Source organism: Ursus arctos, chromosome X (genome assembly GCF_023065955.2).
Source record: "Ursus arctos isolate Adak ecotype North America chromosome X, UrsArc2.0, whole genome shotgun sequence".
In the NCBI taxonomy this organism is placed as follows: Eukaryota; Metazoa; Chordata; class Mammalia; order Carnivora; family Ursidae; genus Ursus; species Ursus arctos.
The window spans coordinates 103906366-103929785 of record NC_079873.1 but is presented as its reverse complement, the minus strand read 5'-3'; the positions used below and the strand labels follow the sequence as shown (position 1 = coordinate 103929785).

Below are 23420 nucleotides of genomic sequence, written 5' to 3'. Positions count from 1 at the left end.
ACTTTCTACATTACCAACATCCACTTGAAGAGTGGTACATTTGTTACAATTGTAGAACATACATCGACACATCATAATCCAAAAGCCATAGTTTACATGAAGGTTCACTCTTAGTGTTGCACATTCTATGGGTTCAACAACCTAATTTTATCCTGATTTTTTACATGAGGAAAAGGAGTATCAGAGAAATGGTGATGTGCTCAGTCACACATACACAGCCAATATGGGATAGAGTCAGAATTTCAAACTCAAGACTGAATCTAGAGCCTCTGTGTTTAACTACTTTACCAGTTTGCATCAGGGTGATCATTTCACTTTCTTTAAATACTTGATTTGTCATGAGCACTATGACATCAAGACACTGTGTGATGAACACTGAAATGAGTGAATAGCAACACATTTTGTTTAGATTGAGTTCTCACATAACATATCTGAGGCACAACGGAAAGAAAAATAAGGAACTCAGGCAGGCAGGAAGGAAGGGAGTTAGGGAGGGAGAGAGAGAAGGAGGGAAGAAAGGGATTAAAGCAAGCAAGCAAGAAAGAAAATATCCTGAAATATCTTGCCATCTTATTCTTTCAGAAAGTGTACAGTTGGGAATGGAGGGTCACCATACCATCTGGTTTCTTCTTTGGACTCTTTCCTGAAACTAGACCCAAGAAGGAGAAAGAGAGCTTTTCCAACAGTCTCTTGCTCTGATACTTCAGAAAATACAATTTCTCATAGGAAAAGTGCCAAAACCTCTGAAAACATATTTTAAGAAAATGTCCCTTGGTAGTGTCTAGAATTTTAAAATATTTTACCAGTAGCCATGTGTTCTTCAACTTCATGAGGCTCCAGGGCCCTAGAGCCCCACTTAGCTAAAGCAAGGATTCTGAGGTCTGGCCCCTGCCTTGTTCTGTCATTGCTCACTCTACCTCCAAACCTTAGATGACTTGCAGAAAGTTCCTAAGACATGCTCACTCTAGAAGCAACTGTTTTTCTTGGTGAATTGGATGACCCCTAATTACCACTGGTCCTGCCTAGGTAATATGACCTAGTTAACTTGATGTAGTATATCTTGCTTGGGCTTTATTTTGGCTGATGTGCCTCTCCATCCAAAACTAAGCCATCTTGAGGGCAGGGCGTGGATTTACTAATAATATGTATAATAGTAATAATGACCAAGGAAGAGCACCTTTGGCTGATTGAGTGCCTACAGTCCCGGTATCTGTTGTTTTACCCACAACTTCTCATTTCGTTTTACAGATGAAGAAAATGAGGCTCTGAAAGATGAAGCAATTTGACAAAAGAAGAAATTTGACAAATCTTTACTAATAGAGAAGAAATTTTAACACACCCTCTCAGAAACTGATAAAGCAGATATATAAGAAAATATAATATTAACAAAATTATGAAGCTTGAGTTAATACATATACACAATACATACCTAATCTTGGGCCCCAAAATATAGGGTATATGTTATTTTCTTTTTTTATATAATAATATTTTTAAATTATATTATGTTAGTCACCATACAGTACATCCCTGGTTTTTGATGTAAAGTTCGATGATTCATTAGTTGCATATAACACCCAGTGCACCATGCAATATGTGCCCTCCTTAATACCCATCACCAGCCTATCCCATTCCCCCACCCCCTCCCCTCTGAAGCCCTCAGTTTGTTTCTCATTGTCCATAGTCTCTCATGCTTCATTCCCCCTTCTGATTACCCCCTCCCTTTATTCCTTTCTTCTCCTACCGATCTTCCTAGTTGTTATGTTCCATAGATGAGAGAAAGTCAAGCAGAGAAAGACAATTATCATAGGGTATACGTTATTTTCAATCACATTTACAAAACTAGAACACAAGTATCAAAGGAAGTCTCAATAAATTCCAATAAGCTAATCATATTAATAACATTCTCATAAAGATGCAATAAAATGGAAGCTAAAAAAATACTCAAAAAGTGGATGTACAGAAAAAGGAATCCTTGTGCATTGGTCATCTTGCCATATGATCCAATAATTTTGCTATTGGGGGATACTTACCCAAAGAAAATGAAAATACCAATTTGAAAAGATATATGCATCTCTATGTTTATTACAGTATTATTTTTAAAAAAACTCCATGTATTTGGACACAAATTCTTCTAAATGGAATAAAGAAAAAATTAATTGCACATAATTATTACTGAATGACATACCAAATTGTAGAGTGTACCTGATGTGATATTTCGACTGATGTGACATATTGTGTGCAACATGAAACAAAATTACTGAATATTAATATATTAAGAATTCAATTCAAAGGGCGCCTGGGTGGCACAGCAGTTAAGCGCCTGCCTTCAGCTCAGGGCGTGATCCTGGCATTATGGGATCGAGCCCTACATCAGGCTCCTCCGCTATGAGCCTGCTTCTTCCTCTCCCACTCCCCCTGCTTGTGTTCCCTCTCTCGCTGGCTGTCTCTATCTCTGTCGAATAAATAAATAAAATCTTTTTTTTAAAAAAAGAATTCAATTCAAGAAGTTAGAAAAGAACCATGAACTAAACCAGAAGAAAGTACAAGAAAAGAAATAAATATCAAAAGAAAAATTAATAAAATAGGAAACAAAAATTAAAAATGCTTAATAAAACCAAAACCTAATTTTTTAAAAAGCTTAATAAATAGGCAATACTCTGATAAGATTAAGTGAAAAAAGAATCAAGACCTGGATAACCTTTATTAGCAATGAAAATGGGAGCATTACTAAACAAATATTCATATTTTTTAAAATAATAAGAGTATGCTATAAAATTTTTTATGCCAAGCAATGTGAGAACTCTGATGACATGGACAATTCTATAGAAAAATACAAATCAACAATTTTATTCAAGAAGAAATTGAAAATTTGAGTAGGCCATTAGACATTGAAGAAATTCAATCAGTAACCAACATCTCTGCCATCAAAGGCACCAATCCCATATTCTTTTAGGCAAGTTTTATCAAACTACTAAAGAATAGACAATCTCTACATTATATAAAATATTCTGGAGAACAGAAAAAGAAGAAAAGTTGCCCAATTCATTTTATGAATTTAGTAAAACCTTGATACCAAAGCCAGGCAAGCTTGTTAGAAAGATGAAAAATTATACCCCAATCCACTTTTGATAAGTCTCAAAAGTCCTAATTAAAATGGTACTTGAACTCAACAAATGTATAAAAAAGTACAATATGATCAAATGGGCTTAATTTTAGGAATTAAGGGGTAGTCTAATTTTAGAAAATCCATTACTACAAGTTACTACTTAAGCTGATCAAAGAAAAACAATATGCTATTGTGGACATTGCTGCTATAAACATTGAGGTGCATGTGCCCCTTCAGATCACTACATTTGTATCTTTGGGGTAAATATCCAGTAGTGCAATTTCTGGGTCATAGGGTAGCTTTATTTTCAACTTTTTGAGGAACCTCCATATTGTTTTCCAGAGTGGCTGCACCAGCTTCCATTGCCGCCAACAGTGTAGGAGCGTTCCCCTTTCTCCACATGCTCACCAACATCTGTCATTTCCTGACTTGTTAATTTTAGCCCTTCTGACTGGTGTGAGGTGGCATCTCACTGTGGGTTTGATTTGTATTTCCCTGATACCAAGTGATGTTGAGCACTTTTTCATGCGTTTGTTGGCCATTTGGATGTCTTCTTTGCAGAAATGTCTGTTCATGTTTTCTGCCCATTTCTTGATTGGATTATTGTGAAATAAGTCAATCAGAGAAAGACAATTATCATATGATCTTTCTGATACGTGGAATTTGAGAAACAAGGCAGAGGATCATGCGGGAAAAGAGGAAAAAATGAAATGGAATGAAACCAGACAGGGAGACAAAACATAAGAGACTCTTAATCTCAGGAAACAAACTGAGGGTTGCTGGGGTAGAGGGGGTGGGAAGGATGGGGTGGCTGGATGATGGACGTTGAGAAGGGTATGTGCTATGGTAAGTACTGTGAATTGTGTAAGACTGATGAATCACAGACCTGTACCCCTGAAACAAATAATAAATTATATATTAATAAGAAAAAAATATGTACTCATCTCAGTAGATTTAAAAAATTAAATGAAATCCAACATCTCTCTATAGACAAAAAAAAAAAAACTCTAAACAAATCAAGAATAGAGGGAAAAGTTTAACCTGACAAAGGACATCTACCAAAACCTACAATAAACAGTATACTTAGTGTAGAAATTTTAGAAACATTTTCATCAGAGCCATGAACAATATGAGGATACCCCCTCTCCAAATTACCATTAAACATTGCATTGGAAAGATCATTGTCAAATTAATAATACAAAGAATAAAAATAGATTTAAGCATTGGAAAGGAAGAAAGTGTCATTATTCATGGACTATCTGACTGACTACACAGAAAACAAAAGAGAATTTTCAGACAAATTATTTTTACTATTTAGTGAGTTAATCAAGGTTGCTGCATAGAAGATGTTTTTTAAAAACTGATAATAAGATGTTATGAGCACCAGGGGTTATACACAACTGCTAAACTGTTGAACACTATCTGAGACTAATGTACTGTATGTTGACTAATTGAATTTAAATTTTAAAAAATCGATAATAGTCCTATAGAGTAGTTGGGGAGCCTGGGTGGCTCAGTCAGTTTAATGTTTGACTCTTGGTTTCAGATCAGGTCATGATCTCAGGGTCATAAGGTCCAGCCCTGAACTTTGCATTCAGCAGGGAGTCTGCCTGAGATTCTCTTCCTCTCCCTCTGTCTCTCCCACACGTGCTCTCTCTCTCTCTCAAACAAATAAATCTTTAGAAAAAGTCCTATATGGTAGCAAAAACAATTAGAAGATATAATTTTTACAAGTTACCATTCACTGGCTAAAATTTTAAAAAATTTATAATGTTAAGTATTGTTGAGGATGTGTGACAACTACTAAAATTTGCATACATTGTTGGTGGGAATGCAAAATGGTATAGCCTCTTTATAAAACAGACAGGCAATATTTTATAAAGTTGAACATACACTTACAACATGACCCAACAATTTCACCCTTGGAGTTTTCCCAAGAGAGATGAAAACATGTTCACACAAAGACTTGTCATGTGAATGTTTATAATTGCTTTCTTTATTACAGCTAAGACCTGGAAACAGCCATGAGCTGGTGAATGGATCAACAAACTGGTACATCCATACAAAAGAACACTAGTCAGCAATAAAAAGGAAACTACTGAAACAAACAAAAACATGAATAATTTCAAAAGCATTATGCTGAGTAAAAAGCATAAAAGACTATATACTATATAATTCCACCTATATGAAATTCTAGTAGTTATATTATTGTGTCAGGCTACATATCAGTAGTTGTCAAGGACCCATTGTGGGTGGAAGAGACTCACTTTAAGGGGCATGAGGAAACTTTCTGGAGTGGTGGAAGTGTTCTACATCTTGGATGTAGTGATGATTACACAACTGTATTCATTTGTCAAGACTCATCACATTTTAATTGGTGAATTTTATTGTTTATAAATTATACTTCAATAAAGCTAGTTAAAATAAAGCTACCATTTGCAACAACAAGCAACACTATTAAGTAACTAAGTATAAATCTAACAAAAGATGCCCATGATCCTTATGGAAAATATTGTAAGCACTACTGAAGGACATAAAAGACTTTAATAAAGGGAGATAAATATCAGTCTACATATAGGAAAGCTCGTTAACTTAAAGATGTCCACAGTCCCAAAAAGTAATCCATAAGTTCAATGAAATTCCAAAGTTGCAAAACTATTTTTTAAGGGAACTTAACAAACTCATTCTAAAATTCATATGAAAAATTAAAAGACCAAGAATATTCAAGACAATTATAAAGAAGCACAAATAAGAAAGACTTATCCTATAGATATCAAGACTTAGACAACTAGAGTAATTAAAAGAGTGTAGTATTTGTGTACAGAGAGGCAAACAGAAACTCAGACACAAATCTGAAAAAATAAGTAACCTTGATATATGACAGAACTGGCATTGTGGATCATGAGAGGAAAGGGTGGATTATGCAATAATTGGCATAAGAATAATTGCTTGTTTACACTGGAACAAATAAAATTAGTTTCCTACACTGCATTATATACACAAATAAATTCCAGATGGATTTAATAACTAAATGTTTTTTTTAAATTTTTACATTTTCAAAGAAATTTAGAATAATATATGGTATCAAGGTAGAAAAGGATTTCTTGAATAAGACACAAGCAACACAAATATTAAATGATTGATGAATCTGACCACATCAAAAAAAACCCTCTACCATTCTATGTTATAATAAACAAAGTTAATAGGCAACTGACAGACTTGGAGAAGACATCTGCAAAAAATATATACCAGACAGATACAAACTATATAAATGACCACCTTTAGTTAAAAAACAATCCTAACTAACAATGGACAAAATATTATTGGACAATGCACAGAAGAGAAAACATGCTTTTATCCTTGCTAATAATCAGGGAAATGCATATTAAGTTAGCACAGAGAAACTATTGGGTAGACATCAGATTGCCCCAAATAAAAACATCTGCTAATACCAAATGTGGGCAAGAATGTGAGGAAATAGATACTATTATACGCTGCTTGTGGGAATGTGTGTTTTTACACCCATTTTAGAGAGCAATTTGGTAGTACCTAGTGAATATGAAAATATGAGTATACTCTGAATCAACAATTCAACTCTTAGGTACCTTAAAGAAATCCAAGAAACATATTCAAGGATATTCAGTGCAACATTGTTTGTAATGACCAAAGTTTATTAATAGAAATGTCCATCCTTTTCTAGACCAAAACATTTTTAGGTTTTCAATTTATTAGAATCTTTTATCTTTTTATTAATCCATCCAGTGCAACCTCAAAACAAGAATGTGAGAAAAACAATTCCAGTTGCAGGACTCTTCATTTTAGCAAGTAAGCTATAAGGGAAAACAAACCCACAGTATTCAGTATAACAAAGAGCAAGGTAAATCAACAATAAGTAAATGAGAACTACATGTATCGACAGGGATAGGTCCAAAAAAAAAACAAACGGAGAGGAGGGGGGAAAAAGCAAGTTGCAAAAAGTTATGATGCCATTTGTGCAAAATTTAAAACATACAAAATATTACCACGTATTGTTTATGGATACATTCATATGTAGTAGAAGGATAGAAGCATAAACATGGAGGATACACATCAACTGTAGGATAATGGATGCTTCTGGGGCTCAAGAGAAATGGGGTTGGAGACAAAAGGAATTTTCACTGTACTTACAATGTTTTACTTCTTAGAAAAACAAGCTCTATAACAAAAATAAATAAATAATGGCTTATCCATATGCCAGAGCACATTGCAAATGTTACAATGAGTAAGACTGATTTGTGTATGCAGATACAGAAAGATCTCTAAGATAAATTAAAAGCTCTGTAGAATTATTATGTACTGTGCAATAACTTTTGAGTAAATATGAAAAATGTAAATGTATGTAATGCATAAGCATACAAAATTTCTTGAAGCACCAACAACAAACTGTTTACAGTAGTTGCCCCTGGGGAGAGGGACTGGTGGCCTGAAGTTGAAAGGAAGATTAGTTACACTGTTTTAATTTTTCACTATTCACAAATTATGTGTTGTTCATTAAACTGAGTTTTTGAAAAATTCACAAACTTAAAATCAAAGACCTTATGCCTTGTGTGATCTTTAGGTTAGTATTCTTTGTGTATTAAAGATTACGTAACATTTACTGGATTTTCTTTTAATAAAACTTCCCGCTGGGCCTTTGTGATGAGCAAACTGGCAATTAAGTAAAAGGTGTCACTTCGGTGAGCTGTCCAGCTGAAAGATTTTTTTCATTTCCCTCAAGGCCAAGAGCTATATCTGAGACATCTTTGTACCTCCCACCATAACTAGCACAGGCCCTTGCTTGTGTTAGTAAATTATACCCATACATTTATTCTTTCACTCATTTATTCATGCAACAAATGTTATTAGAGAACAAGTATATTTCACTGCAAAGTTTTTAAAAGAACTTTGTACTTTAAACAGCTTTCTCTGGGACGGCCAGGTATTTGGAACTGCTGTTGTTCTATGGGAAATGTGAGTTGACATTAAATAAGCAAGTCACACACGAATTTCAGGGTTATGATCCATTTGCATGTTTGCAAATATTCAGAAGAATTATTATCTGGGGCATCTGGGTAGCTCAGTTGGTTGAGTGACCAACTCTTGATTTGGGGTCAGGTCATGATCTCAGGGTCATGAGATTGACCCCCACATGGAGCTCCGGGCTGGGCATGGAGCCTGCTTAAGATGCTCTCTCTCTCTCTCTCCCTCTGCCCCTCCCCCACCTCTGCTCATGCATGCACATGCGTGCTCTCTCTCTCTCTCTCTAAAAGAAAAAAGGAGTTATTTTCTTCCACAAACTACTTTTGATAAATTCGAATGATGATGAAGGGAGAATATGGTCTTAGTGAAAATGACAATGTTGTTACTATTGTCTGAAGCCATTGCTCTCCTTTTCTGATGACCACCATCCTCTCCTGAATTCCTCTCCTCCTCCCTGGACTTCCTGCCTTGAGTATTTTCCTTTGCCTCTAATTTATCATTTGCATAGCCACCCAAAGTATATAGTTTTCTAAAATACAAATATGACTATGCCACTTCCCTATTTAAAAACTCTTTAATGGTTTCTTATTGACTTCAGGGTAAATTCCACACTCTTTAAGCAGTGTACAGGAACCTCTGTGCCTGTCTATTTCTCTGCCTCCTCTGCCATCACTCCTTAAGGGGTGCATGCTAGTCTCTCTGACTGAAACTCTCTTCACCCCCTTATTGGCTTAAAATACTTCTATTCATCTTTCAAAACCCAATGAGCTATAAAGATTAATGAAATAATAGATGAAAAAGTGCTTTGAAAAAAACATGCAAACCAAAAATCCCAATGCAGATGGCGGGCCCTCCAATAGATCTTCACTGCTACTAGTTCTTCTGCAAACTGATCCCCAAGCTCCTTTCCCTGTGCTACATCTACATGTTATACAGAGTCCTATTGTATTCATTATGTTGCAATTCCATCACTTTCTTTACACATCTGTCACTTCCACTAGTCATTGAGCTCCAAAGTCATGAGTTCAGCTTCCCAACCTTCCTTCACCTTTATATCACCAGCATTTAGAGTACTGTTGAACACAGAGGGACCCAATATTGTTTGTGAACTTCAAAACCAAATGATGACAATGATGGTAGTCTGGGGTAACAGGCAGTGATCACATCTCTGCAAGTGCTCTGTCTTATATGATGTTTACATAGCACTATAGGATGTTCACATAGACATCAAAGAAACTGGAGAGAGGACTCACCAAGTGCTATACAAAGAGGTTTTACTACCTCCAACCAACACTTTTCTGTATAGCCTAGAAAGAAGATAGAACCAGCACTAAAGAAATGTGCTCAGGAGGCCAGATGCAGTCTGTTCACCTAGGATGGAAAAATGACAAGTTAACTAGTTTAAGAAACTACCTCCAACAGCTTGTATAAGAGGACTTTTAATTTGATTTTAAAAACCAAACCATAGCAGAATCACTTAAAGTTGACTGAAGGCTTTGGGGCAAGGGGATTTAGATGTTTTCAGATTAAATTTCATGATGTAAAAAAGTAAGGGTTTTACTTCCAGCTTTAGGAATCCAGATATCTTTGAACTTAAGGACTAAACTTCTATGATCAGCAACATCATTCATGCTTCTCAAATATGATATTAGCATGGAGCATGTAAATTCTAGTTGATAAAGCCTTTCCCACACAATCATCTCATCTGAGACCCACACAACCCTGTGGAGTCAGCAGAGCAGGGATTATTGCCCCCATTCAAAGGAGAAAAAACTGGGATCCAGTAAAGATAGTGAGACACCAGATTGCACATGCAGTGGGAAAACCAGGTCTAGAACCTAGATTTTCTGTCACTAGTTCCAGTGATTTTTACATTTACCCTCCCCAAGCTATCACTTAGTGCTTTCAGTAGCCTCTGGAGGCTGGCTTAGATGGATTGTGGCTCTCTGACCCATGTGACAATGTCAGATACTCCAATATCGAATTTCACACCATTTAGTCAGCAGTCACTGAATGGAAGTTCAGGATGTCATGAGAATCAAACATTGATCTTTCAATTAAAAAACAAAACTCCCTCAGGAGCCAAGCTTAAAAATAATTGGTTTTCTTATTTGAACTGTAACTTACCAGTCCCTGCTTGCAGAAGGTTAGGAGTGCTTAAAAGATAGGTACATTGGCAAGCATTATGCTCTTCCTAAACCCAAAGGAGCTAAAAATGTTTTGGCTACAGCTACCTGAAAACTGAAAGTGCTTTTATGTGATGAACACTTAGTTCTTCCTTTTGGAAGAAGTATAGTTGCACAGAGATGAAGGGTTGGAAAGCTGTGATTTTTAAGGTCCTATTGAATCTTTCTAAAGGATATATAATAACATATCTGTCATGCTGTTGCTGGGTCTACTCCTAGTCAAACAACATAGTAGTGGTGCAGCACATAGCTACCTGTCTTAGCAACCCACTTTGGTTTCCACTAAGTATTTTGGGCTCCACATATACAGATGAAATCAGGAGACAGGCTCTGAGGAAGCAAAGAGAACATCTCTACCATGGGCTCATCATAGTCATCTAGGGATGGCTTAAGTTTCCAAACTCAAGTGGAAGGAAAACGATGAGGTAATTATCTTGATAATCACTATCAACACCTATCTTTACTCCCTCTCCTCTTCTGAAAGGCAATCTTTCATTCTTGCTTGAAGATGATGCCTCCACTTGTGTATTCCCCATGCCATCCCCTCTAACTTTCTGAGAGCCTCTTTGCTCCATCACTTATCTCTTTGCATGTCATTCATATTTTCTTCTCTCTGGACTTAGATTCTTTGCCTAAAATCTTGTTCAAGTTTTTCCTTTGCTGAAAAACAAAAGTAAGAATAAACAAATATCTTCTGTCAATCCTCTTTGACCTCTAGTGTTTTTTTGTTTTGTTTTGTTTTGACTCTCTCTCCCTCTCCTTTACTTCACCAATAGTCTTTTTGAAATAATAGCCCACATTTGTGGTTTTTACTGTTCACCTCCCCACCTCAGTACAGTCAGGATCCTTGCCCAAGTGTGCCAATATTCAGGGACCCTTCCTTACTAACAATTGTGATGGTGCCTTTCCTCCCTTGGACTCCGTGGTATCACCCTCTTGGTTTCTCCCACTTCTGTGACCCATTTAAAAAATCTTTTTTCTGGTCTTTCTTTCTCCAAAAATACATGTGCTCCTCCCTTTTCTGTCCTCAGCCTCCTACTCATTTTGCTCAAGCAATGTTTCTGAAATCAATGGTCAACACGGTCCTCAGGTTACTGGTTCTTTACTCACATTATTCCCTCTTCCTGGAATGTCTTCCCTCTCTTATCCTAAAAAGGTACTACTTTTGCTGGGCACCCACCATAGCTCTGAAATAATTTCCTTAATCCTGACCTCTAAAGCCCTTTTTTCTAAAGCAGAATTTGTTACATCTCCATCATGGAAATCTGCTTCAATTTCTTAATTTGTTGTTCAGCTTGAATGATGGCAATCTCCATATGGCTCCTATTATCCAGTTACCTGACAAAAACTCCTGGCTCATAATATAATTAGGATCTTGTAAATTTACATTTACACCAACATACATAAGATTAACTTTTTATCTCCAGGAGAAAGAGTTATAATTGAAATACAAGTACAATGTAGTAGTGAAGTAATCATTATTCTCAGTTTTTTCATCTGAAAAATCAATTGAGACAAATTAAAGACCTACTCCCAAATACCTAATAAGATAGTTGGGAAGATTAAAAATGATGATGGATCTAAAAGTTCTTTGAAAGATATTAAGCTCCCGACATGTAAATTACTAAATTGAAGGTAAGTCTTTCTTCAGGTACTTACGTATTACACATTAAGGGCGGGGCACTAAAGGGAGATTAAAAGAGAGCAAAAAGTATAAAAGCGTGCTATAATGGAAGGAGCAGAACTGAAAAATGAGACCTGGGTATCCATTCCTACTCTGTTACTGACTAGATCTGAGATGCTAAAAAAGGCACTTTACCTGCCTGGATCTTCTTTTTCAGTTACAAAATTAAAGTGTTGGTCAGATGATATTTTGAAAGTCCTTTCTGTCTTTAATAATCCATGGAAGGAAGTGGGAGAGACTTAACACTTATCATATGGTTCTTCCTTAGAACTGTTATTTTCAAATACCCCCCAACTCTCTTGCCCTTCTTTTCTTCCATTGTTTTCATTTGGCCAAATTCCAAACCTGATTGAAACCAACTATTTGCCTACTCCACCCTGGAAGCTAAACATTGCCAGAGAATATCATTCAAGAAAGCAGTTTGGTTTCACCTTCTTAAATTTATGATCTCAAAGATCAAATTGTCAGTCAATACTGCCTGACAATCATAGTATTTGTTCTAGTAAGATAGCCTTTTTATTTCCAGATATGACTATTTTACAGTTTTTCCTCCCTCAAACTTCCCATATGTCCTTCTCTCCCCTCACTTTTACATCCTACTTCTTTGAGAAAACAGAAACCACTAGGAACAAACTGCTGCATCTTCCTACAATTAAATGTACCAACTTAACTATGAAGCCGTCCATTTTATCTAGCCTTCTTGTTAAAATAATGAAGTGTTCCTGTCTTTACCAAAGATTAACCCCTCCTCTTGTGCACTGTATCCCATACCCTCCCACTTTCTAAAAGATTTCACTCCCAAAATTTGTTCCTTATTTACTTGCTCATCATCAATATCCACTCTATGCTGGATCATTTTCATTAGCATACAAAAGATAGGGTCAATGCTCATTTCTCTATAGTTACCACTCAATTTCTCTGCTCTCCTTCAGTCTCCACCCCTCCACTGACTCTGTTAGTCGTGTAACCAAATACAAGAGACTATTCCCTGTCTTCTCTTAATCTCACAACTGTTTTTGTCACACTCGATTCTCTTGAAACATGGCTTCTACTATTCTATTTCCTCTTGGTTTTCATTCTACCTTATCGACTCCTCTTTTTCCATCTACTTCTCTTGTCCTATATCAGGTCTAAGAGAAAAAATAAGGTCTTAAATATCAGTGTAAGGCATTTTTGTATATCCATAATTTCTCTGTAGGTCAGCTTGCCCATTATCATGGATTTGAATATTATCTATATTCTGATAATTCCTGAATTTATATTCCATCCTAGCCCTTGACTCTCAAATCCAACTGTCAGCTTGTCCTCTCCACTCAGAATTCTCAAACATCTCAAACTTATTATCTCCAAATTGATCTTGTGTTTACCCTAAACTTTTCCCCCACATTATCACCATCTAAGTAAATGAAACCAGTTACTCAAACCAGAAACTCGGTGGTTATCTTTGATATTTCACCTTTTAGCACTCCTCACATTGAATTTATTAGTAAGTCCTAGTATTTCTACTTCCAAAATGTATCTTGAACCTGTCTTCTGTCCATTTTTTGTGCAACCACTTTATCCAGGATTACTATCATGCCACTGAAATTGTCTCTTAACTGTCTCATTCTCATTCCTTAAATTTTCCTTTTAACTCATTTATTAAACAGAACCAAAAGTGATTTTAAGCTCTAAATTTGATTACAATGCTGCTTAACACCCTCCAATGAATTCCTATAGTATTTGAGTTTATTTTTATTTATTTATTTTTAAGTAATCACCACACCCAATGTGGGGCTCAAACTCACAACCCTCTGATCAAGAGTTGCATGCTCTTCCAACTGAGCCAGCCAGGGGCCCGCCTGCAGTATTTAAAATTTTTGTGCCACAGCATGGCCTACAAGGACCTAAATGATCTGGGCCTTTCCAATTTTTCCTACATCCCTCTTCTTCATTTCTCTGTCTCTTTGCCTTTCTGTTTATTTTCTCTCTCTCCAACTCCCCCTCTACCATATGTTAGGGGTTTTTTTTCAGTTTACTTCAGTTTTTCTAACACATTAAATAATTCCCTCAAGTCCTGTTCCCTCTGCCTAGAATACTCTACTACCCCCACTCTCAACTCTTACATGACTATCTCCTTCTCATTTTTTTAAGTCTCGATTTTTCATGCTTTTATTGACCACAGCAACCAAAATAACCCTCTCCCAAACACACATACATATAACATATTTCCTATTTTGGGTCCTTGTTTTTTACATTCATTGTAGACAACTTAAAATTATTTTATGAGTCTCTTTCCTTGGTTTTAGTCTTTCTTTCCCACTAAAATTTTAAGTCCATGAGACTTAGAGAGTATTCCTGACTTGCTAAAAAATTCTTGACTTTTTCCTTATTTTACTCTAAGCATCTTTCAAAGAGTTTTGCACATAGTAGGCATTTAATATTGTTGAATATCTAATATGGACCAGTGATTGTGAAAAACATGTAAAACAGAATCAATATGCTATTCTACAGATGAGGAAACTGACTGTGAGATAAGTGATGTGACTTATTCAAAGGTACACGGCCATTAAGTAGCAGAGCTGGAATTTGAATTCAGGTATGACTCTTTTTACTATAACCATCATCTTACCATCAGTAGTTCACTTTCACTCCACTATTCCTCTTCTACTAACATTTAGAGAACTTGTTATCAAATAAGTTTTAAGGATTAGACATCCTTCAACATAATGCATTTCAATTCATGTGATTTAATTGGTATGGAATTTCTAAAACAAGAAACAGATTTGATCATAGACCTTATACAATTTATACATAAGTGATTTAGAATACTCACTGCTGATGAAAACAACACTAGCAGCTTTAGAAACAAGCAGAATAAGATCTCCAAGGATAGAACATTTTCCCTGTTTTTTTAAAATAAATATCAGGAAATATGTGCATATTTATGTCACAGTCACAGTTTCAAGGGCCTATACATTCTATATATAATGGGGTAATTGAAGTAATGGATGAATTTTCCAAATGGCTCCTGGGGGGACTGTGGTCAAATTTATTAATTAAGATTAAGAATCTTGAACTTCCAGAAAGAAGCCAATTATGATTGATATGTATGATGCCTCTAAGCAGTTTGATACTTTGTCTAAAAATAGTATTTGACCAATGGTCATTCTTTTTGTTTTTGTTTTTAGATCTAAGTCATGGCTAACCCTGAAGAAGAAAATATGACTCAAATTACAGAATTTATCCTTTTGGGTTTTGGGGATCTCCATGGCCTTCAGTTTCTTCTTTTTGGGGTATTTCTGGTCATCTATGTGATGACTCTCATGGGGAACATTGTAATCCTAATTGTGGTGTCAGCTGATCACTCCCTTCACACCCCCATGTATTTCTTTCTTGGCCACTTCTCCTTCCTAGAGATTGGCTACACCACTACCATTGAGCCCATGATGCTGAGGACATTGTTATCAGCTCATGTGCCTATTTCCTTCCCAAGCTGTGCTTGCCAGTTTTATTTTTTTGCTGCTCTGGTGGCCACTGAATGCTTCTTCCTGGCTGTAATGTCTTATGATCGCTATATAGCCATCTGTAACCCATTGTATTACTCCAGCATAATAGACTACTGGGGTTGCTTACAGCTAGCTGGTGCCTCTTGGGTAGCTGGATTTCTGGCACCCATCCTTCTCATGGTCCTCATTTTTCGGTTAACGTTCTGTGCTGCCAATGAGATTGACCACTTCTTCTGTGATTTGAAGCCCATCATGAAACTGGCTTGCACTGATACTCACGTAGCTGAGATTACCTCTTTTATATGTACCTTTTTATTTGCCGCCGGCCCCTTCATGTTAACTCTAACATCTTACACTTACATCATCTCCACCATTCTGAGGATTCCTTCTACCACAGGGAAGCAGAGGGCCTTCTCCACCTGTTCCTCCCATCTAACAGTGGTCAGTTTATATTATGGGATGCTGGGCATTGTCTATGGCTTCCCTTCAGAGCCTCAGCATGAAGACTTATTGAAGTCACTTTCCCTTCTGTATACAGTGCTTACCCCTGCCCTCAACCCTATTATTTACACCCTAAGGAACAAGGATGTAAAGGTAGCTCTGAGAAAATTGGTACAATGAGGAATGTATACCTCACCGAAAGAAAGCTTGATTTTTCTAGTGGTTCTTGGCACTTTCTGAAAACCCTGACAAAGTGGAAATTTTTCTACAGTGTCAAGAATAGTTACTGTGAAATTGTTGGGTTTTCCTTTGTTCCATCAAATTTCCCCACATTAATGAACAGGAAGTATGTTACACTTTCATTTGTTGAACATTTTGTAGGTACCAGGCACTGTGCTAAGTTCTTTGCAAGGATTATTGTGCTAAATTTCCACAGCAACACTCTGAGGTGGCTACTGTTATTATCCCCATTTTACAGATATCGCAGCTGAATCCCAGAGATTAATTCACTTGGTCAAAACCATCCAGTCAAACAATGATACCAGAATATGAATTTGAACCCAAGGTCTGGTGGCACCAAATCCACGATCTTTTCACTAATTCAGGGGAACCCAGAATCTTGGACTGCCTAAAATGGTTATCTTGGACCATAGAAGACATTACTGCAGATGACTTTTCTTAGGAAAACATGAGTTAGATGTGAAGTGAGAGGTAGAAAAGTAATGTAATGCAATCTAAATCTAAATCTGTCTCTTTTTCCCACCTAAAATCTTGATAAAAATCATGAAATAAACATGTCATGGGATTAAAATTTATTTTAGTTTTTCATTTCAAGATTATTGATAAAAATAAAAGATTAAAATCAACCTAACTGGTTCAATAAATTAAATCACATCCACACAATGAAATGCAGTACATCCATAAACAAACAAAAATAGCATAAAGGAATGAGTCAGCTCTGCATATGCTAATATGGAAAGCTTTCCATGATATATTGTAAGTACAAAAAGCAAGGTATAGCGTGGTGCGTGGTGTGTATCGTATGACACCATTTATGTAACAATAGATGAAAGAAATAATAGTTATACTTAATTGTAGATGTATAGACTATTCTAGGAAGGTGCATATGAATTCAGTGGTATCAATTTCTTCTTGGAAGAGAAATTAAAGGGAATAGCAGTGTACTTTTTGAGGTAGGGATTATATAAATTATTGAAATGGCATCAAAGTTTAACAAATCATTGTAAATAATACAAAAAGCAGAATTCTTAAACAGCCCACTTTTATATATCAGCATGGAAGCACCTCTAGACATGTAGGAAGCTTCTCTTCTCTTACAGGTAAGTTGTACACTCTCTAAGGGCAAAGACCTTGTCATTACTACTGTATTCCCTCACAGTGCCCTAAATACCAAAAAAGTGTGAGTAACATAGATGTTTACCATTTGTTACTATCATCCAAGACAGGGGGGCTCAACATCCACTGAACATAACAATTCTTAACAACTTAATGTATTTCTATCTCTATAATGGAAAACCAAAGGGGGGAAAGTACAAGCTGTGTATCTAATGTTCTTCTCATTCTTCTATGGCAGTGCAATCATAAAGGCTGGCAAGGGGTTAGACATGAAATGAGAATGGTTTCCTAGGCTCTTACACTGTCACCAGAGTGATCTTCCTGCAATGAAAATTTGTCCACATCCCTCCTGTGTTTAATCAGCCTTTGCCACAAGGATCCCCAATTAAGAACAGAATAAAGGTCTCATACTTTTTATAACTCCATGACTTTGCACATGGTGCTTCTCCTTTTACCTCTGCCTCACCTCTTCCAGGTTTCTTCTCTCATTTTCACTCTTCAAACCCAAGTCAAATATCAAAAATCAAGTGTTGCAAATTCTGTGAAGCATACCCTGATCCTTCATCACCCCTGTAAAGTCAGGCTTTCTTTTTCCCTATGTTACTAAAGCACTTTGCATATATTTCTATTTTAGCATTGATTATATGATACAGTAATTCTTTGCATATGTCTTTCTCTCCATTTAATGAGTTCCTTAAAGACAAAGAATATGTCCTATTTATTTCTGTCTCTACCTTACCTTCACCTCCAATTCTTCCCAGCACCTAGAACAGGGCCTGACATAGAATAAGTATTCAAATAAACATTTTAAAATAAATATGATTATTAAATGACTAAAGTCACGCAGTTAATTAGGGGATGGTTATACTTTTGTTTGACTCCTAGTAAATTGTTCGTCTATTATATAATACTGATATTTGTTCACCTGCCTAAAGTAGAGTCTGAACTATATAATGTCTTAAGGGTACTTCTAGTTCTTACGATCAGAGATTTGTCTTGGGGCAAATTTGACAGTAGAATTTGTGGTAAGGACTGAAGAATCTTGAGCATTTCCTCTAGGATCAGAAACCAGCATTGTCTTGAGTCAATGAAAAGGCAGCCTAAATTATTTATTTATTCGTATTTTAAGCACATTTGTTAAATATAAACTTATCAATATGTTAAGTAGAAATTTAAATGTAAACACCCACTATATATATATATGGAATATATATATGGAATATATATATGGAATACATATATGGAATATATGTATGGAATATATATATAGAATATATGTATGGAATATATATATATGGAATATATATGGAATATATGTATGGAATATATATATGGAATATATGTATGGAATATATATATATGGAATATATATGGAATATATGTATGGAATATATATATGGAATATATATATATGTATGGAATATATATACATGGAATATATATACATGGAATATATATATATATGGAATATATATACATGGAATATATATATATATATATGGAATATATATATATGGAATATATATATATGGAATATATATATATGGAATATATATATATATGGAATATATATATATATATATGAATGACACAGGGGCACAAAAGGAATATGAATTTTCCTTGAAAACTCTTCATCTAAACATTGGACCACCTACACTGTCCCAGACATATAGCCTGCACCCAGTAAAAATTTGTTCAACTGAACCAGGCCAAGGGAAGATTGAGTGGCCTGAATTTCTGGGAATAGGACTGGCCTCTGTTGAGAAGATCATCATTTTCTAATACCCATGTTCCTAAATCTGGAGTAATAGGCCTTGGACATTTGTAAGTTGTAGAATAAATTGAAGGAAAAAAGAAACGTGAAGAGGAGGGAATATCTTCACTTGGAAAATTTAAGAATCATTGATTCTTCCACAACACCAGCTGCCATCTGCCAATGAGAAAGCAACATATCCGTGGAGAGTGGCAATTAGAGCTAATTGGGTTTCTTCTTTTTAATAACCTGAAACAGGGCCCCATTGAGATCAGGGAAGGAAATCTATTAAAGGCAAGCTGTTCTCTGTATATCACTTAATTCAAAGTACTTAAGGAAGCTGATTATATGCCATGCTCTCCAAGGATAACTGAAGCTCAAAATGGTGGTTTGTGTAAGTTTAAGGACTTGATTCTTAAATCAGAATGCAAATAAGAAATCCTTTGAGAAAAGCCTGAATTAGTGTATGAAAGCAATGCCTTGAGAAAGGGTAGATACTTTTGCACAGGAGACAGTTCAATTTGGCCTATATGAAGACAGGCATCTGGATAAAAGTGAGAAATTTAGGTAAATATTCAGCTTTAGGGGCACTGCTTATGCAAAATTTTCAGGTACCTCTTTGTATTTTTCACTACCTGAAAAATTACAGTATTCAATTATGCTTAAAGAGTGGCCTCACCACTCAGACAAACTAGCTTGTGAGTCCTGGCTCTGTGACCATAAATAAGTAAATTAGCCTTGCTGATCTTTAAATCCCTCATGTGTAAAATAGAAATACTAGTATCTATCTTACCTCACTAGGCTGTTATAAGGATTAAAAGAGATAATGCATGTAAAACCCTTGCACATAAGAGATATTCAATACATGTTAATTAATTTATTAGTAGTTATGATGATGATCATAATGCTGATGTTGTCATCGGGCCCTTTCCCACTTCGATATAGTAAAGAAATATTGACTAAGGAGGTATCTAATTACTATATAGGAGTCTGACCACTGAAAAGAGAAGCTAGAGGCCAAGCCTCTGAGGCTTCTCAGTTTTACCAGAGCCTCACTTTACTATCATCTCTGGCAGATAAAATACAGTCTATTTCATATATTAGTTGATTGAGCAGCTTTTGGAAGTTTTGAATTCTGCTGTCCAACATCTGGCTTTTAATGGCAGCCCAAGCAATAAGACCAGACTGACTCCACCTTATTCTTTTTGCCAGAACCATATTTCTTTCTTTCTTTACTTAATTGCCACGTTTCTCTTACTAAAATCCTTCTGACAACGAGTAAAGTGCAGAGAAACAAAGGGGGTGCTAACAAAAGGTAGAACACAGAAAATATAGTCAATGGTACTGTAACAGCATTGCATAGTAACAGATGGTAGCTACACTGGTGGTGCGCACAGCATAACTTATAGAGTTGTTGATTCACTATATTGCACACTTGAAACTAATGTTAATACTGTTTGTCAACTATACTAAAAAATGAGGGTGTCTGATAGGAGACGAAGGCAGGCTAAGGGAGAATGGACCTGTTAAACTACTAAGAGTATGATCACAACTTCATCATATGTTGTTAGTCTATGTTCTCTGGCCACATATGGGATCCTCTTTCAGTTTCTTGCATCTGTAAATTCTTTTCTGCTTCAGAGTGGTTGAGTGTGCTATTTCCTCTGCCTAAAATGTTGTCTCTGAAAACCTGATATAGTTAGCTCCTTCCTATCCTCTGTACTCTCTAAGTTGACACCAAAGAGACAATGTCTGGCCATCCCTTCTAAATTAACTTCCCTGCCAATACCATCACCTCCATCTAGTTAGGTTCCATTTCAATATATCATCATTTTTCTTAGCACCTAGGAAAGTAGTAATAATGTAATCATTTATATACTTATATTTTTCCTGTCTGTGTCCCAGAACTTCTGTGCCTGCCTCATAGTAAGCACTCATACATATTTGATGAATAAATGAACTAATGCTTTTAGAATTCTCGCCCCTTGGTTAGTCAATGGGTGGGTATTCAATGGTTATACCTTTGATAGATGGATAACTAAGGAGGGTTTGAAACATATCCAAAAATTGTTTTATATTCCTCCTATCAAAAGATAGAATTGGTGTCATCTCCCTAATCTCAAAGGGATTATGCTAGTTTGGACCAATGGAGCATGACTAGCGCATGTGGGCACAATAGTAGCACCCAGAATCTAAAGAGTGACTTCCAAGGCTGGGTCATAAAAAGTGATGCGGCTTTTGCCTTGTTTTCTGTAAATTTGCTTTGGGGGCACTTAGATAATGTGCGAAATTCAACAATCCTGAGGCCACCATTCTGTGAAAAAGACCAAGTCACATGGAGAGGCCATGTAGAGGTGTTCTGGTTGGAAGTTCCTGGGAGACAGAAGTGATATCTATATAAAATCTGTAGCATCTATTTCATATCTTTAAATTCTTCAATAGTCTGCCAACTGAGAAGGAAGATCTATGTCCCCTCCTTTTAAATATGGAATAGCAATGACATCTTGGACCAATATAGCATAACCAGAGCACTAAAAGAGGGTGACTGTGACAAACAGCATCAATTGGAGACATGCAAGCAAAAATGCCTCTAGCTGTCTGGTCCCCTCTAGTCATAAAGTTTTCCAAGTTGAGGACCCAGACATCATGAGCTATCCCTGCTGTGACCTGTCCAAATTCTTAACCCACAGAATTCATGAGTATAATTCAATTGTTGTTTTATTTCACTAATTCTTCAGGTACTTTGTTATGGAGGAATAGTAACTAGAATAGTGGCCTTGGCATTCATGTCATTTTAGTATGAAAAAAGTAAGTTCAGAAAATTCAGCTATATGGTAAAATGCCTCTTGACTGATATTGGATTTTTTAAATATATATTATACCATTTAATACTTTCCTACACTTGTTTGAAGGCCTGTTTCCGTGAAGAGAAGCTTCCTCGAGCCTTCCAAGCAGAGAGGAATACATCATCCCTCCTGGATGTTACCACTGTGTCGAAGATACCCCTCTATTAGTGCTCTTGTCAGACTTGTTGGACATATTCTCTCTCCCTTCCAAAAATATCCAGTCTATATCATTCAGTTAATACATTTTTGGTGATTAAACAAATGTTTCTAATGATCATTTTAATCTGGTCTGACTTCGATCTCCTCTACATGCCAGGTTTTACCATGTACCAGGTTGGCACAAACCTCCAACAGAATTGGAATATAGATGAGGGTCTGAGCCATCTGTGCTGTTCTGTTTAAGATCATCTGAGGCTTCAACATCCAGATTTCACCATTAGTATTTTATAGATTCATTTCCCACAGTTCTGCTTCCTACAGAAGTAAACACATGGAGAGATGATCACAGTAATGAGGAAGCCAAGGCTACAGCTAAAAGCAACAATAACTATGATAAAAATAACTGCAACTAATAATTAAATTTTACTGTGCTCCAATCAGTGTACTAATGTTTTATATACATGAAATCGTAACATGAAATCTATAGCAGCCATACAAGACAGACACAATTATTATCACCATTTTACAGATGAGGAAATTGAAGTTTAGAAAGAGAAAATGCCAAAATTTCACTGCTAGCATGTTGTAGCATCCAGTCTATCTGACTCTAAAGCTTAGTCTACTGACAAGTATTCCCATCAATATGCTAGCTTCCTGGGGATTTTTAAGGAGATTTATTTTTAATGGCAAAAGAAAAGAAACCCGAGTATGGAATTTATTATTTATTTATTTATTTATTTATTTATTTATTTATTTATTTATATTATGTTCAGTTAACCACCTTATAGTACATCATTAGTTTCTGATGTAGTGTTCAATGATTCACTAGTTGTGTATAACACCCAGTGTTCATCACCACGAGTGCCCTCCTTAATGCCTATCACCTGGTTATCCCATCCCTCCACTCCCCTCCCCTCTGAAACCCTCAGTTTGTTTCCAGGAGTTCATAGTCTCTCATGGTTTGTCTGCCTCTCTGATTTCCCCACCTTCAGTTTTCCCTCCCTTCTTCTATAGTCCTCCGCTCTATTCTTTATGTTCCACATATGAGTGAAACCATATGATAGTTGTCTTTCTCTGCTTGACTTATTTCACCTAGCATAATCCCCTCCAGTTCCATCCGATGCAAATGGTGGGTATTCATCCTTTCTGTCGGCTGAGTACTATTCCGTTGCACGTATGTACCACATCTTCTTTATCCATTCATCAGTTGAAGGGCATCTCGGCTCCTTCCACAGTTTGGCTATTGTGGACACTGCTGCTATGAACGTTGGGGTGCATGTGCCCCTTCTTTTCACTACATCTGTGTCTTTGCGGTAAATATCTAGTAGTGCAATTCCTGGGTTGTAGGGTAGCTCTATTTTTAACATCTTGAGGAACCTCCGTACTATTTTCCAGAGTGGCTG

At 36.1% G+C, this 23420-nt stretch overlaps 1 protein-coding gene across 1 annotated transcript; it reads left to right on the top strand.

Annotated features, from left to right (window-relative positions):
* Window positions 1-15177: 15177 nt before the first annotated feature.
* On the top strand, window positions 15178-16083 carry LOC113271002 (olfactory receptor 11L1-like). Its single transcript, XM_026520668.1, has one exon. The coding sequence runs from the start codon at window positions 15178-15180 to the stop codon at window positions 16081-16083; it is 906 nt and encodes a 301-aa protein (XP_026376453.1).
* The last annotated feature ends 7337 nt before the right edge of the window (window positions 16084-23420 follow it).

Bases quoted from the DNA above. Each gene is read 5' to 3' on its own strand.
- LOC113271002 (XM_026520668.1), top strand. From the start codon at position 15,178: ATGACTCAAATTACAGAATTTATCCTTTTGGGTTTTGGGGATCTCCAT.